This window comes from Bos mutus, chromosome 6, assembly GCF_027580195.1.
Source record: "Bos mutus isolate GX-2022 chromosome 6, NWIPB_WYAK_1.1, whole genome shotgun sequence".
Lineage (NCBI taxonomy): Eukaryota > Metazoa > Chordata > Mammalia > Artiodactyla > Bovidae > Bos > Bos mutus.
In genome coordinates this window covers 18,856,880-18,869,811 of record NC_091622.1, presented here as the reverse complement: position 1 = coordinate 18,869,811, position 12,932 = coordinate 18,856,880, and the positions used below count along the sequence as shown (strand labels likewise).

Sequence of the window (12,932 nt, the reverse complement as noted above, 5' to 3'; positions counted from 1 at the left end):
TAAATTTTTAGCTAATTGCAATTCTGAAACAGCAAAATCAGATATTTTGAGAAATAGAGAATCACTTCCAAATTTTTGAGGTGTTCGCTATACTATGAAGTAAAAATGAAAATCTGCAGTTAAAACTGCCATTTCAAAGCAATTATTTGATTGTTTGGTTCCTAACATTGAGAGACTGGGGTAGAAGATTTGTTAATTTTTAAAATACTGGCAATTTAAAATCAGACTGGGGAAGACTACTGAAGAGATTGCTGAAGTAAAGGGAAGCTGTTTAGAAATGATAGGGCTCTCAGGGACTTCCCTGATGGTACAGTGATTAAGGCTTCACTTTCCAATGCAGAGTTTGTGAGTTTGATCCCTAGTCAAAGAGCTATGATCCCAAATGCCTTGTGGCCAAAAAAAAAAAAAAACCATAAAACACTGGCAGTATTGTAACAAACTCAATTAAAAAAATTTTTTTTAATGGTCCATTAAAAAGAAAACTTTCAATAGAAACTCTTCAAGCCAGGAGGGAATGGCAAGACATACTTAAAATGATGAAAGAAAATAACCTACAGCCCAGATTATTGTACCCAGCAAGGATCTCATTCAAGTATGAAGGAGAAATCAAAAGCTTTTCAGACAAGCAAAAGCTGAGAGAATTCTGCACCATCAAACCAGCTCTCCAACAAATACTAAAGGATATTCTCTAGACAGGAAACACAAAAACGGTGTATAAACTCGAACCCAAAACAATAAAGTAAATGGCAACGGGATCATACTTATCAGTAATTACCTTAAACGTAAATGGGTTGAATGCCCCAACCAAAAGACAAAGACTGGCTGAATGGATACAAAAACAAGACCCCTACATATGTTGTCTACAAGAGACCCACCTCAAAACAGGGGACACATACAGACTGAAAGTGAAGGGCTGGAAAAAGATTTTCCATGCAAATAGGGACTAAAAGAAAGCAGGAGTCACAATACTCGTATCAGATAAATTAGACTTTAAAACAAAGGCTGTGAAAAGAGACAAAGAAGGTCACTACATAATGATCAAAGGATCAATCCAAGAAGAAGATATAACAATTATAAATATATATGCACCCAACATGGGAGCACCGCAGTATGTAAGACAAATGCTAACAAGTATGAAAGGAGAAATTAACAATAACACAATAATAGTGGGAGACTTTAATACCCCACTCACACCTATGGATAGATCAACTAAACAGAAAATTAACAAGGAAAAAAAAAAAAGAGGTGTGTAAGGCAACTGGAAATTTAAACATCACTGGATATTTGATGATATTAAGAATTTATTCTTAAAAAAAAAAAAAAAAAAGAAACCAATATTCATTGCAATACTGTTTACAATAGCCAAGAAACGAAAGCATGAATAAAGAAGATGTGGTACATGTATACAATGAAATATTACTCAACATTAAAAGGAGTGAAATAATGCCATTTGCAGCGACATGGATAGACCTAAAGATGATCATACTAAGTGAACAAAGTCAGAGAAAGACAAATACATATGATATCACATATGTGAAATCTTAAAAAATGATATAAATGAACTTATTTACAAAACGGACAGACCCAAAGACATAGAAAACAAACTTATGGTTCCCAAAGAGGAAAGAGGGAGAGGGATAAATTAGGGATATTAGATTAATAGATACACTCCTATATATAAATCAGAAAAGCAACAAAGTCCTACTGTATAGCACAGGAACTCTACTCAGTATTCTGTAATAACCTATAAGGGAAAGAATCTGAAAATAATATGTAAACTGAATCATTTTGGTGTATACCTGAAACTAAAGAACACTGTGAATCAATTATATTTCAATTAAAAAAAAAATGAAAAAAAAAAAAAGAAAACTTAAAAAAAGAAATGATAGGAATCTCAGAAACAATCTTTTATGTGTTTTAATGATTAAGATACAGTCCAAATTCATGTATTTCATAAAATCAGCTTCACCTGGCTTTATGATTAGTGGCATCTTACAGCAGCATTTTAGGTTTGATGAAATATGGTGGTTATGTTGAAAAAAACAATGTGAAAGGGCAGAGTAACTTAGCTAATACTTTTCAAAGCTTTTTACCATAAAAATGTTTATTTTTTTAAATTTAGTAGAGGAAAAAGGGGAAAAAAGCTTTGACTCTTACTATCCAAATACAGTTAACATACTGGGTATACTGTTTTCTTTGTAAATATTGTAGATTTGTAATTACTGTGCATGCAGTTAAGTGTTATATCTGTTTTAATAACATAATCTTTTTTATTTTTAATTTTGGTGCAGAGTAAGTCAGCATTCCCAAACTGTTGTAGAAAATTCTTGTTCAAGTAAATTTTAATAGCTTTTCGTTGGTTAGTATTCCATGGCTAAATACTTTGGGAAGTGCTTCATAATCATATCCTTTATTGAAATTTTAGCTTGGGCATTAAAAGAGCCAACTCCAGAATCAGACGGACCTAAGTTTTAATCCTCATTTACTAACTAGCCCCATGACCTGAGCCAAATTAATTTTAAGTCAAGTTTTCTTCTATACGTAATGTAGATAATTGCTATATTTGTAGCTGATCTATGCACAGCATTTAGCGAGCCCACAATAAATGCTCTGCAGAAGTTACCTATTATTAACTTTATCATCTTGAGAAATCCTCTATGTATTAGTATATTAAAAGCTCTGAGGAAGCTAAGCAGGCCTAAAAGTTTGAAATCCAGTGGATACTCAATGTAAAATTGAACCTTATGCAGCAGTCGGCACAGAGTAGTGAAATGAGCACTGCGTTGAATGATAAACATTTGTCTGAACTTAAAGCAATGACCTTAAGCTAGCATTGTTGCCCTAAACATGAAAGCGGAAAGTGGACGTGTTAGTTGCTTAGTGGTGTTTGACTCTTTGCAACCCCATGGACTGTAGCCCACCAGACTCCTCTGTCCATTCTCCAGGCAAGAATACTGGAGTGGGTAGCCAGTCGCTTCTTTAACCAGTACCTGAAGAAAACCGAGATGGCTTCATCCACAGTTTATATATGAATGGTTGAATAGGATCCTTCTGTATTCTCAGTATTTTAAGATTTCATGGCTCACATAAGTGTTTTCCAGTAACATTTCTGTCTGTTACTAATACTGTTTCTTTTTTCTTTCTTATTTCTCCTGTTTATCCACTTAGTAGTTAGAAAATTCATTTTTACTGAATGTTTCAGGTAGCTCATGTTTCTAGGTCCTGGTTTTTACCAATTTAAAACTAGACCTTAATTTAAGCAAGTATTTTTACACTTATGGCTAAGGATATAAATTATACTTATTTTTATAATATATTAAGTAAATTAATATAATTAAATATATTAACTAAATTAACATAATTAAATATATTGGTTATCTTTATATGGATAGTATATTAGTGTCTGGAGTATTTAAAGTATAAGAAAAGTTGGATGGTGTTTTACCTGTTTGTATTTGAGTGAGAGATACATACATTTTATTGAGAAAAAATTTTCTTATAAAAATGTTTAAAGTTTACTTATAAAATAAAGTTTACTTATAAAAATGTTTAAAGCTGATTTTTAAACCATTTTCTACCAAATGAATTATTAACTAGTCTTAACTAGCTGTAATTTTTTTCCTGTTTTCAGTTTGTGGTAATAATATATTGGTTCCCTGAAATGGCTAGTCTTTTCACTTTATATATCCTAACCCCTTACCATGAGATAACAAAGATTTTGAGGATTATTCTGTCATCTCCCTTTATCACATTGTTTGCTCTTATGTGTGCATGTATTTATATGTTTAACTTACTTGTGTTTCTGTGTTTTGAAACATGGCATTCTCTCTTCCTAAACAGTCTGTGCTTCAATATGTATCACAAAAGTTATATTTTACTTAACTCATAACTATGTTTTCCAGGTAGTTAATAGATTTATTTCAGTATAATTATAGATCTTTTTTGCTTGTAGACTAGGATTTATTACCTGTATTTTGTGAATTATTTTTAGTCTTAGTTTTGAAGCTGTTTTGTAAGTTAGAGCATATGTTTCATATTTGGTTTTGTAAGCAACTTGATGTATTTGTGAGATGACTTTGTGGACCTACTGTTGAATTTATGAGACCTGTTTTAGACTTAAATCTATTTATTTCATATCTGTTAAGAGAAGTTTACTAGGGTTTTTTCTAATGTGTATCACTAATTTCACATTTATTTTAGTATCACTCATCAAATATTGCATTGGTAGGGAAGCAAAAGTTACAGCTTATGCCAAACAACTTAGGCCAATCAAATCATTGTTTCCGTTAGCGATAGCTGTATTTCACCTATTGAAATATGTAATATTTGGTCATTACTTATGTTAAACTGAAATAGACATCAAACTAAAAGAATGCTGTAACCGGAATACTAAAAGTTCAAAAAACATAACTTTTTTACTTTAAATTTTCATCATATGTCCATGTATTTTTCTCTAAAATTCTGGCTTTAACATTTGAGGAGCAATAGCAGGGTTATTGGAGAAGGCAATGGCAACCCACTCCAGTACTCTTGCCTGGACAATCCCATGGACAGAGGGGCCTGGTGGGCTGCAGTCCATGGGGTCGCTAGGAGTCGGACATGACTGAGCGACTTCACTTTCACTTTTCACTTTCCTGCATTGGAGAAGGCAACGGCAACTCACTCCAGTGTTCTTGCCTGGAGAATCCCAGGGACGGGGGAGCCTGGTGGGCTGCCGTCTATGGGGTCGCACAGAGTCGGACACGACTGAAGCAACTTAGCAGCAGCAGCAGCAGCAGCAGGATTATTGTGTATTCACTTTTGGTAAAAAAAAATTGGCAGAATTTAAGTTATATCTTCATTTTCACTCTTGTACATTTTTTTTCCTCTATTTTTCTAAGCTGTTAAGTAGTAGTCCATGGTGTAGTTTACTGTGGCTTTTCCAGATTAACCACCTTTGCCCCATTTATATTTTCTTGATTACTAACAACTTTATAAGGTTTTTAAAACTTTTTCTATATCATACATTGTCACTGTTAGCATAAAGATTTTTGAGGGTTGGTTTTCTTTTTATAAAAAAGTAAACATCTCAGTATTCTTTGCCTAATAATTTGAAATTTTAAAACAATCTTTTATATTATTTGTCCACTGTTAGCCAGTTTTTTAATAAAAAACTTCACCTCTGAGTGTGTATAATTTATTTAAAATTAGAGCTGTTTCAGCAATGTTTGTGTCATGCTTTGAAGTGTAAACTGATGCTAAATTAGGTAAAAAGCAATTCTTAGTATTGTTAATGATTAACAATCGTGACTTTTGTCATGTGACTGTCTTTTGTCATGTGACTGTCTTAATATTTGGCAGTATAAACCTTATGAATTTGGCTTCAAAAGTTTGAAATTTTGAACATGATGAATTAATCCCAGAATTTTGCTTATATATGCAATATCTACATACTGATAGGCTGTCTTCTAATTTCTATGAGTTATAAAATTAAAATTCTATTTTCTTCCACAAAAGAAATAGAATTATATGATATACAGAATTCTATATATGTCATGTCAGTGTATGTATATATAATATATATTATGTTATAGTATATTCTATTATATAGAATTATATAATATATAGAATTCTATATATAATGTCAGTGTGTCTATATATGTATAGAATTCTGTATATGTGTCTATATATGTCTATATACAAAGAATTCTATAGAATTGTCTCTATATAATATATATACACTAATATTGTATCTCAGTATCTATATGATTAAATTGATGTTTTCCTAATTGTTGATCTTTTTCCTTTAATATTGTCTTTCCTAATTTACATGTTCTTCCTTACATGTAAGTTTGTACATAATTAAATAAGACAGTAGAAATATCCAATACATGAAAGAAACATATAAAGAAGAAATTCAGTAACTGTCTTTACTTGGGAACTCAGGTATAGTACTCAGTTATCTCGTAGTTAAGGTTGTTATTAGTCTGTCTCCTAGTGTTCCTGTCTTATGTCATAATATTCTGCAGTATTTAAAATTTCTTGAAAACTTGGCAACCTGAAATATGATTAAATATCATATTTTCTGCTTTTGGGAGAAAATGATTTTCTTTTCCAGTCAGAGTGAGGAATTAATCTATTAACATTTCTGCTGCTTAATTGATTTGTTTTTCTAATATATGGTTCTCTTGCAGTAGAAAATGTTTTTCCTTTCAGACTGCTTGTTCATGATGTCCTATACAATAAACTTACTCATTCTACAGTATAATGTTTCACTTTCATTTTTTCACTTAGGATTTTCTGCCGTTTGTTGGCAAAAATGGCAACTGGTGATGCTGTTCTGAAGAGATTGGAGCAGAAGGGTGCAGAAGCAGATCAAATTATTGAATATCTTAAGCAGCAAGTTGCTCTTCTTAAGGAGAAAGCAAGTAAGAAAATTTGAAAATTTAATTTTTCTGATCTGAGGGAGATACTTAAAATAAATTCATACAGTGACAGCAAAAAATAAAATGTGTTTACCACAGACAATATTATATTACTTCACAGTCTTGATGATGACTTCTGTATTCCTTTAATATTGCAATTATGAGTGAAGAAATATTCTGGGATTAAGATAAATTAGAATTGGTGTATGGTGAACATGTAATATTTAGAGAAAACAATGTGTTAATTCAAGACTAATAAAAATTAATATTTAAAATAAGTTGGTATAGAATTAGAGACTAAAAATGAAGAAAGCTGGGTAAAATCAAATAGAAACTCAAATATCTCCTTTAATTTCATATAAAAGAAAATCTTTACTTTCATATTGCTCTCTTTTTGGGTATTTTCTGAAATGATTTTTACAGTTTTTCCAGTGCTTATGTTTTACCTCAAAATTGCTATGATGTATTCACAAAAATATTAGATCTTCTGCTTCTAGAATTTAGGTTATTTTTTGTATATTTTATTTCTCAATAGCCAATGGTAATACTATGAAAATTCCAAAGTCTTTTACCATCACTTATTTAAATAAATGCTCTTCTCTCCTACATAAAACTGAATGACTTAAAGAATCCTACATTTACTATCTAAAAATTTTTCCCTTTATCAAATTTTTCTTCTTTTTAAATACTGTTTTAATTATTTTTATAATGTTTTATAAATACTTTTTCTTACTGTTTTTCTTAAAATTTAAAAAGGATTTTTCTTACTATTTTAAAAAATTTTTAATGCTTCTTCCCATTAGAAAGATGAAGAGATTATAGAGATGTATGTAATATAGAAGAGAATTAAAAAGGAAGTAATTTATGGAGAGTAGTAGTAATAAATATGTATATGTAAGTAAATACAGGGCAGGACTATACTGCTTGACATGAGAGTATCACACGCTATGTGATTTGCATACATGGAATCAGCAAAAGTGCAGCAGGCATAGTACAGATTGATATAATAGTGTGCCTTTGTGTTGGCAACCCAGATACCAAAATCAGCTTTGAGTCATGTTTTTGATTTACTCAAAATGATGAATGATGTTTCTTTAGGTAGAACTCTTGAACAAAACAAAGTACAGATTTGCATAGTACTTGATTCCTAGAAAATTCAGAGTATAATGAAAATGTTTAAAAATGTTTAAATGTAAAAAATAACTAGAATCTAGGCTCAAATAATAAACAGGATTTCACCTGTGCATCTGTACAATGTCACTGCAAAATCGTGCAGGATATGAGACAGTTCTTCATTTCACAGGAATATCTAACCTATTGCAGAACATCTGAAATCCCTGACCTCTGCCCTCCAAATGCCAATACTGACTCCCATTATTAGTGACACCCAAAAATTCCCTTACAGATTTTCAAAGTCCCACCTAGAGAGCAGTACCAACCCCACTGAGAATCCTTGTCTTTTATATTTTGTGTACCCTATTGCTCACCGTTAACACACTATGTTGAGCAAATCATTTCGTTTAATGTTTGACCAGCTCTACTTTTGAGACATTAGGAATTAAAGAGTTTTCATGTCCCTTTACAAGATACTGATTAAAAAGGAAGAAATGAGAACAATTTTTTATTGTTTGGTATCATTATTAGATCTTAGACTTTGAAAAAAGTTTAATATATCTGATATTTGTCTCTCAGTTAACCTGTTAGTAACACTGAACGAGGTTCTTATACTGTCATAGCATTTTTATAAAAGCTAGGAAAATGATTGATAAACAAAACCTCTTCTGTTTTTACTTCAAAGATTTTCTCCCTTTCTCTTTTAAATATCATGTTGTTTAATAAATATTAAACTGATACAAAGGAACTGGTGAAACATTTGGTTTTAGCTTTGTTTATACTGGCTATGCTTTTATCAAGTAGTATTCATAAGAAACCTTTTAGAAAACCCAGCTATGTCTTAACTGGTGGTTCTTGATCCCAGTTTTGCAGGCAACTTTGAGAGAAGAGAAGAAACTTCGAGTTGAAAATGCAAAATTGAAGAAAGAAATTGAAGGATTGAAACAAGAGCTAATTAAGGCAGAAATTCAAAATGGAGGTGATTAATTATAGAAATGATAGGTTGATTCATAACAATAATTATTACATTCTTTATTAAGTTGGGTTTTATGCTTGATTACTCGTCTCATCCTCACAACTGCCCTTCTCATGCATTTTTCCTCTTACATTGAAGAGAAAATACAGACTTAGAAAAGGCAGATAGATGATCTTGCCTAAGATCATGAAAAAATGCCAAAATTGGAGTTTAGAGAGCTGCACTCTTAATCTCTACTGTGATCATCACTGATCCCCTATTAAACTCGATCATCACTATTCCCTATTGAGTAGAATTGAAAATAAGCCATAATAGTATTTAGTTAACATTTATTAAATTTTACTGTATGCCAGGCACTACCAAGTGGTTCATATACGTTATGTATTTTATCCTTAAAATCTTATGTACACAGATATTCTTGTTTTATACATTGACGCTTAGAGATGTAATTTGCCTGAAATCAGATACTGGTTTTTAAGTTATCCAGATCAGCAGATAATTATCATTTCACCTGGTATGTTGTAAATGAAATGAAAGTTTTTATTGAATTATTTTAAAAGTGTCTCAGTTCTGTTCAGTTCAGTCGCTCAGTCGTGTCCGACTCTTTGCAACCCCATGAATCGCAGCATGCCAGGCCTCTCTGTCCACCACCAACTCCTGGAGTTTACCCAAACTCATGTCCATCGAGTTGGTGATGCCATCCAGCCATCTCATCCTATGTCCCCTCCTCCTCCTGCCCGCAATCCCTCCCAGCATCAAGGTCTTTTCCAATGAGTCAACTCTTCACATGAGGTGGTTTCAGCTTCAGCATCAGTCCTTCCAGTGAACACCCAGGACTGATCTCCTTCAGAATGGACGGGTTGGATCTCCATGCAGTCCAAGGGACTCTCAAGAGTCTTCTCCAACACCATAGTTCAAAAGCATCAGTTCTTCGGTGCTCAGCCTTCTTCACAGTCCAACTGTCACATCCGTATATGACCACTGGAAAAACCACAGCCTTGACTAGATGGACCTTTGTTGGCAAAGTAATGTCTCTGCTTTTGAATATGTTATCTAGGTTGGTCATGACTTTTCTTCCAAGGAGTAAGCGTCTTTTAATTTCATGGCTGCAGTCACCATCTGCAGTGATTTTGGAACCCCAAAAAACAAAGTCTGACACTGTTTCCACTGTTTCCCCATCTATTTCCCATGAAGCGATGGGACCAGATGCCATGATCTTCGTTTTCTGAATGTTCAGCTTTAAGCCAACTTTTTCACTCTCCTTTTCCACTTTCATCAAGAGGCTTTTTAGTTCCTCTTCACTTTCTGCGTGAAAGGTGTCATCTGCATATCTGAGGTTATTGATATTTCTCCCGGCAATCTTGATTCCAGCTTGTGCTTCTTCCAAGCCCAGCTTTCTCAGGATGTACTCTGCATATAACTTAAATAAGCAGGGTGACAATATACAGCCTTGACATACTCCTTTTCCTATTTGGAACCAGTCTGTTGTTCCATGTCCAGTTCTAACTGTTGCTTCCTGACCTGCATACAGATTTCTCAAGAGGCAGGTCAGGTGGTCTGGTATTCCCATCTCTTTCCAAATTTTCCACAGTTTATTGTGATCCACACAGTCAAAGGCTTTGGCATAGTCAATAAAGCAGAAATAGATGTTTTTCTGGAACTCTCTTGCTTTTTCCATGATCCAGCGGATGTTGGCAATTTGATCTCTGGTTCCTCTGCCTTTTCTAAAACCAGCTTGAACATCTAGAAATTCACGGTTCACGTATTGCTGAAGCCTGGCTTGGGGAATTTTGAGCATTACTTTACGAGCGTGTGAGATGAGTGCATTTGTGTGGTAGTTTGAGCATTCTTTGGGATTGCCTTTCTTTGGGATTGGAATGAAAACTGACCTTTTCCAGTCCTATTCGGCCATAAAAAAGCATGAAATTTTGCCATATGCAGCAACATGGGTGGACTCAGGGTATTATGCCAAGTGAAATAAGTCAGAAAAAGTCAAATACTTATAGATGAATCTAAAATTACAGCAAACTAGTGAATACAATAAAAAGCTGACTCATAGATGTAGGGAACAAAACAGTGGTTACCACCGGAGAGGGAAAGAGGGGGGCAATATTGGAGTTGGGGATTAAGAGGTACAAATAATTGTGCATTAGGTAAGCTACAAGGATATATTATACATCACGGGGAATATAGGCAATATTTTATAATAACTATAAATACAGTATAACATTTAAAATTGTTAATCATTATATTGAATACCTGTAACATATTGTATATCAACTGTATTTGTTTCAAAATAGTTTATGATTCACAGTTTCATAGTTTTCTGTTTGTTTATTTAACATAAATGACATTATTTCATTTTCTTTGTCAGTAAAACAAATACCATTTCCATCTGGTACTCCACTAAAAATTGATTCTACAGTTTCTGAAAATGAGATACAGTCTATACCAATAACAGCCATATCTTCTGGTGCTAAAGAGCAAGTAAAAGGAGGAGGAGAAGAAGAAGAAAAGAAGATGAAAGAGAAAGCTGAAAAGAAAGGTATTTTTTAACAGTTAAATTTGTTTTTCACTTGACTAGTTTACCAAATGTCAACATTTTTCATAATGGTGTCAAAAAGAAAGTTCAAACTTATGAAAAACTTATGAAATAGAATAAAGTTTAAAAACAGTAGGGTAATGGAACATTAAAGGTGGGCCCTCAAGGGTGTGTAAAGGTTGACCAGGTTGACAGGGCAAGAGCATGACTTGAGTAGAGGGACTAGCATAACTAACACCAGGAAGTAGAGAACCATATGCAGTTTGCTATGACTGAATTTGCATGTATTTGTGGGGAACAGTTTCAGAGAAATCACAGGTAGAAAGTTAGCTTAGAAGCAGTCATGAAGATAAGAAAACAATATTCCACTCAAAGTTGAGTGTCTGAATTAGCGTTGGGGTGTTAAATGTTTTAGGAATCCGTAAGAACTGAAGTAGAAAGTATATCACTGTCCACTTAAACAACTAGAATAGAAATCTTGCAGTCAACCTTAACTTGTCACTGTCCCTCAATTTTTGTATCTAACTGACTACCAAAACCTGTATAGTCATATCTCAGGGATATTGCAGATTCATTTCCAGACCATCAAAATAAAGCAGATAGCACAAGAAAGCAAGTCACAAGAATTTTTTGGTTTCCCAGTACATATGAAAGTTATGCTTATACTGTACTGTGCTCTATTAAGTGGTCAATAGCAGTATACCTAAAAAACAAAACAAAACAAAAAAAAAACTGTACATACCTTGGTTAAAAATACTTTATTGGTAAAACATGCTGACCATCACCTGAACCTTTATTTTTTTTTTTTTTTTTTCACCTGAACCTTTAGCAAGTCATAATCTTTTTGATGGGGGAAAGTCTTTTTTCAGTGTTGATTGCTGCTGACTGATCAAGCTTATGGTTGCTGATGGTTGACTGGCTGTGGCAGTTTTTTAAAATAAGACAACAGTAAAGTTTGCTGTATTGGTTGAATCTTCCTCACAAACTATTTATCTGTAGCACACAATTCTGTTTGTTGGCATTTTACCCACAGTAGAACTTCTTCAAATTGGAGTCAATCTTCTCAAACCCTGCCAACTGCTTTATCAGCCAAATTTATATAATGTCCTAAATCCTTTGTTACATTTCAACAATTTTCACAGCCTCTTCACTAGGAGTTGATTCCATGTCAAGAAATGACTTTCTTTGCTCATTCATTAGAAGCAATTCCTTATTCACTAATATTTTATCATGAGATTGCAGCAATTTAGTCATATCTTTAGGCTCCACTTGTAATTCTAGATCTCTTGCTAAATCTGCAGTTTCTTCCTCCACTGAAATCTAGAACTCAAAGTTTTACATGAGGGTGGGAATCGACTTCTTCCCAACTTCTGTTAATGTTGATATTTGACCTCTTTCCATGAATTCTTAATGGCATCTCAAATGGTGAATCATCTCCAGAAGGTTTTCAGTTTACTTTGCATCATTCTATCAGAGAAATTACTATATGTGGCAGCTATAGCTTTAAAAAGTGTATTTCTTAAGAATAAGACTCGAAAGTCAAATTTATTTCTTGATCCATGGGCTGTAGAATAGATGTTGTATTAACAGACATGAAAACAAGCTTAATCTCACTGCACATCTTTATTAGAGCTCTTGGGTGACCAGGTGGATTGCCAGTGAGCAGTAACATTTTGAAAGAAGTCATTGTTGTGAGGTGAAAGTCTCTCAACAGTGGGCTTAAAATATTTTGTAAACCATGTTGTAAACAGAAGTACTGTCATCCAGGCTTTGTTGTTCAATTTATAGAGCACAAGCAGAATAGATTTAGTGTCATTCTTAAGGGCCAGAGGATTTTTCAGAATGGTAAATGAGCCTTGGCTTCAACTTAAGGTCACCAGCTGCATTAGCCCCTAAC

General features: G+C 33.3%; 1 protein-coding gene across 1 annotated transcript in view; it reads left to right on the top strand.

The window, feature by feature from the left end:
- AIMP1 (aminoacyl tRNA synthetase complex interacting multifunctional protein 1) overlaps nt 1-12,932 on the top strand; it is a 28,908-nt gene that overhangs the window by 4,203 nt on the left and 11,773 nt on the right. The window contains exons 2-4 of the mRNA XM_005887303.3: nt 6,274-6,407; nt 8,383-8,496; nt 10,868-11,038. Of these exons, the coding sequence (XP_005887365.1) occupies nt 6,274-6,407; nt 8,383-8,496; nt 10,868-11,038 (419 nt within the window). The remainder of the gene's footprint in view (nt 1-6,273; nt 6,408-8,382; nt 8,497-10,867; nt 11,039-12,932) is intronic.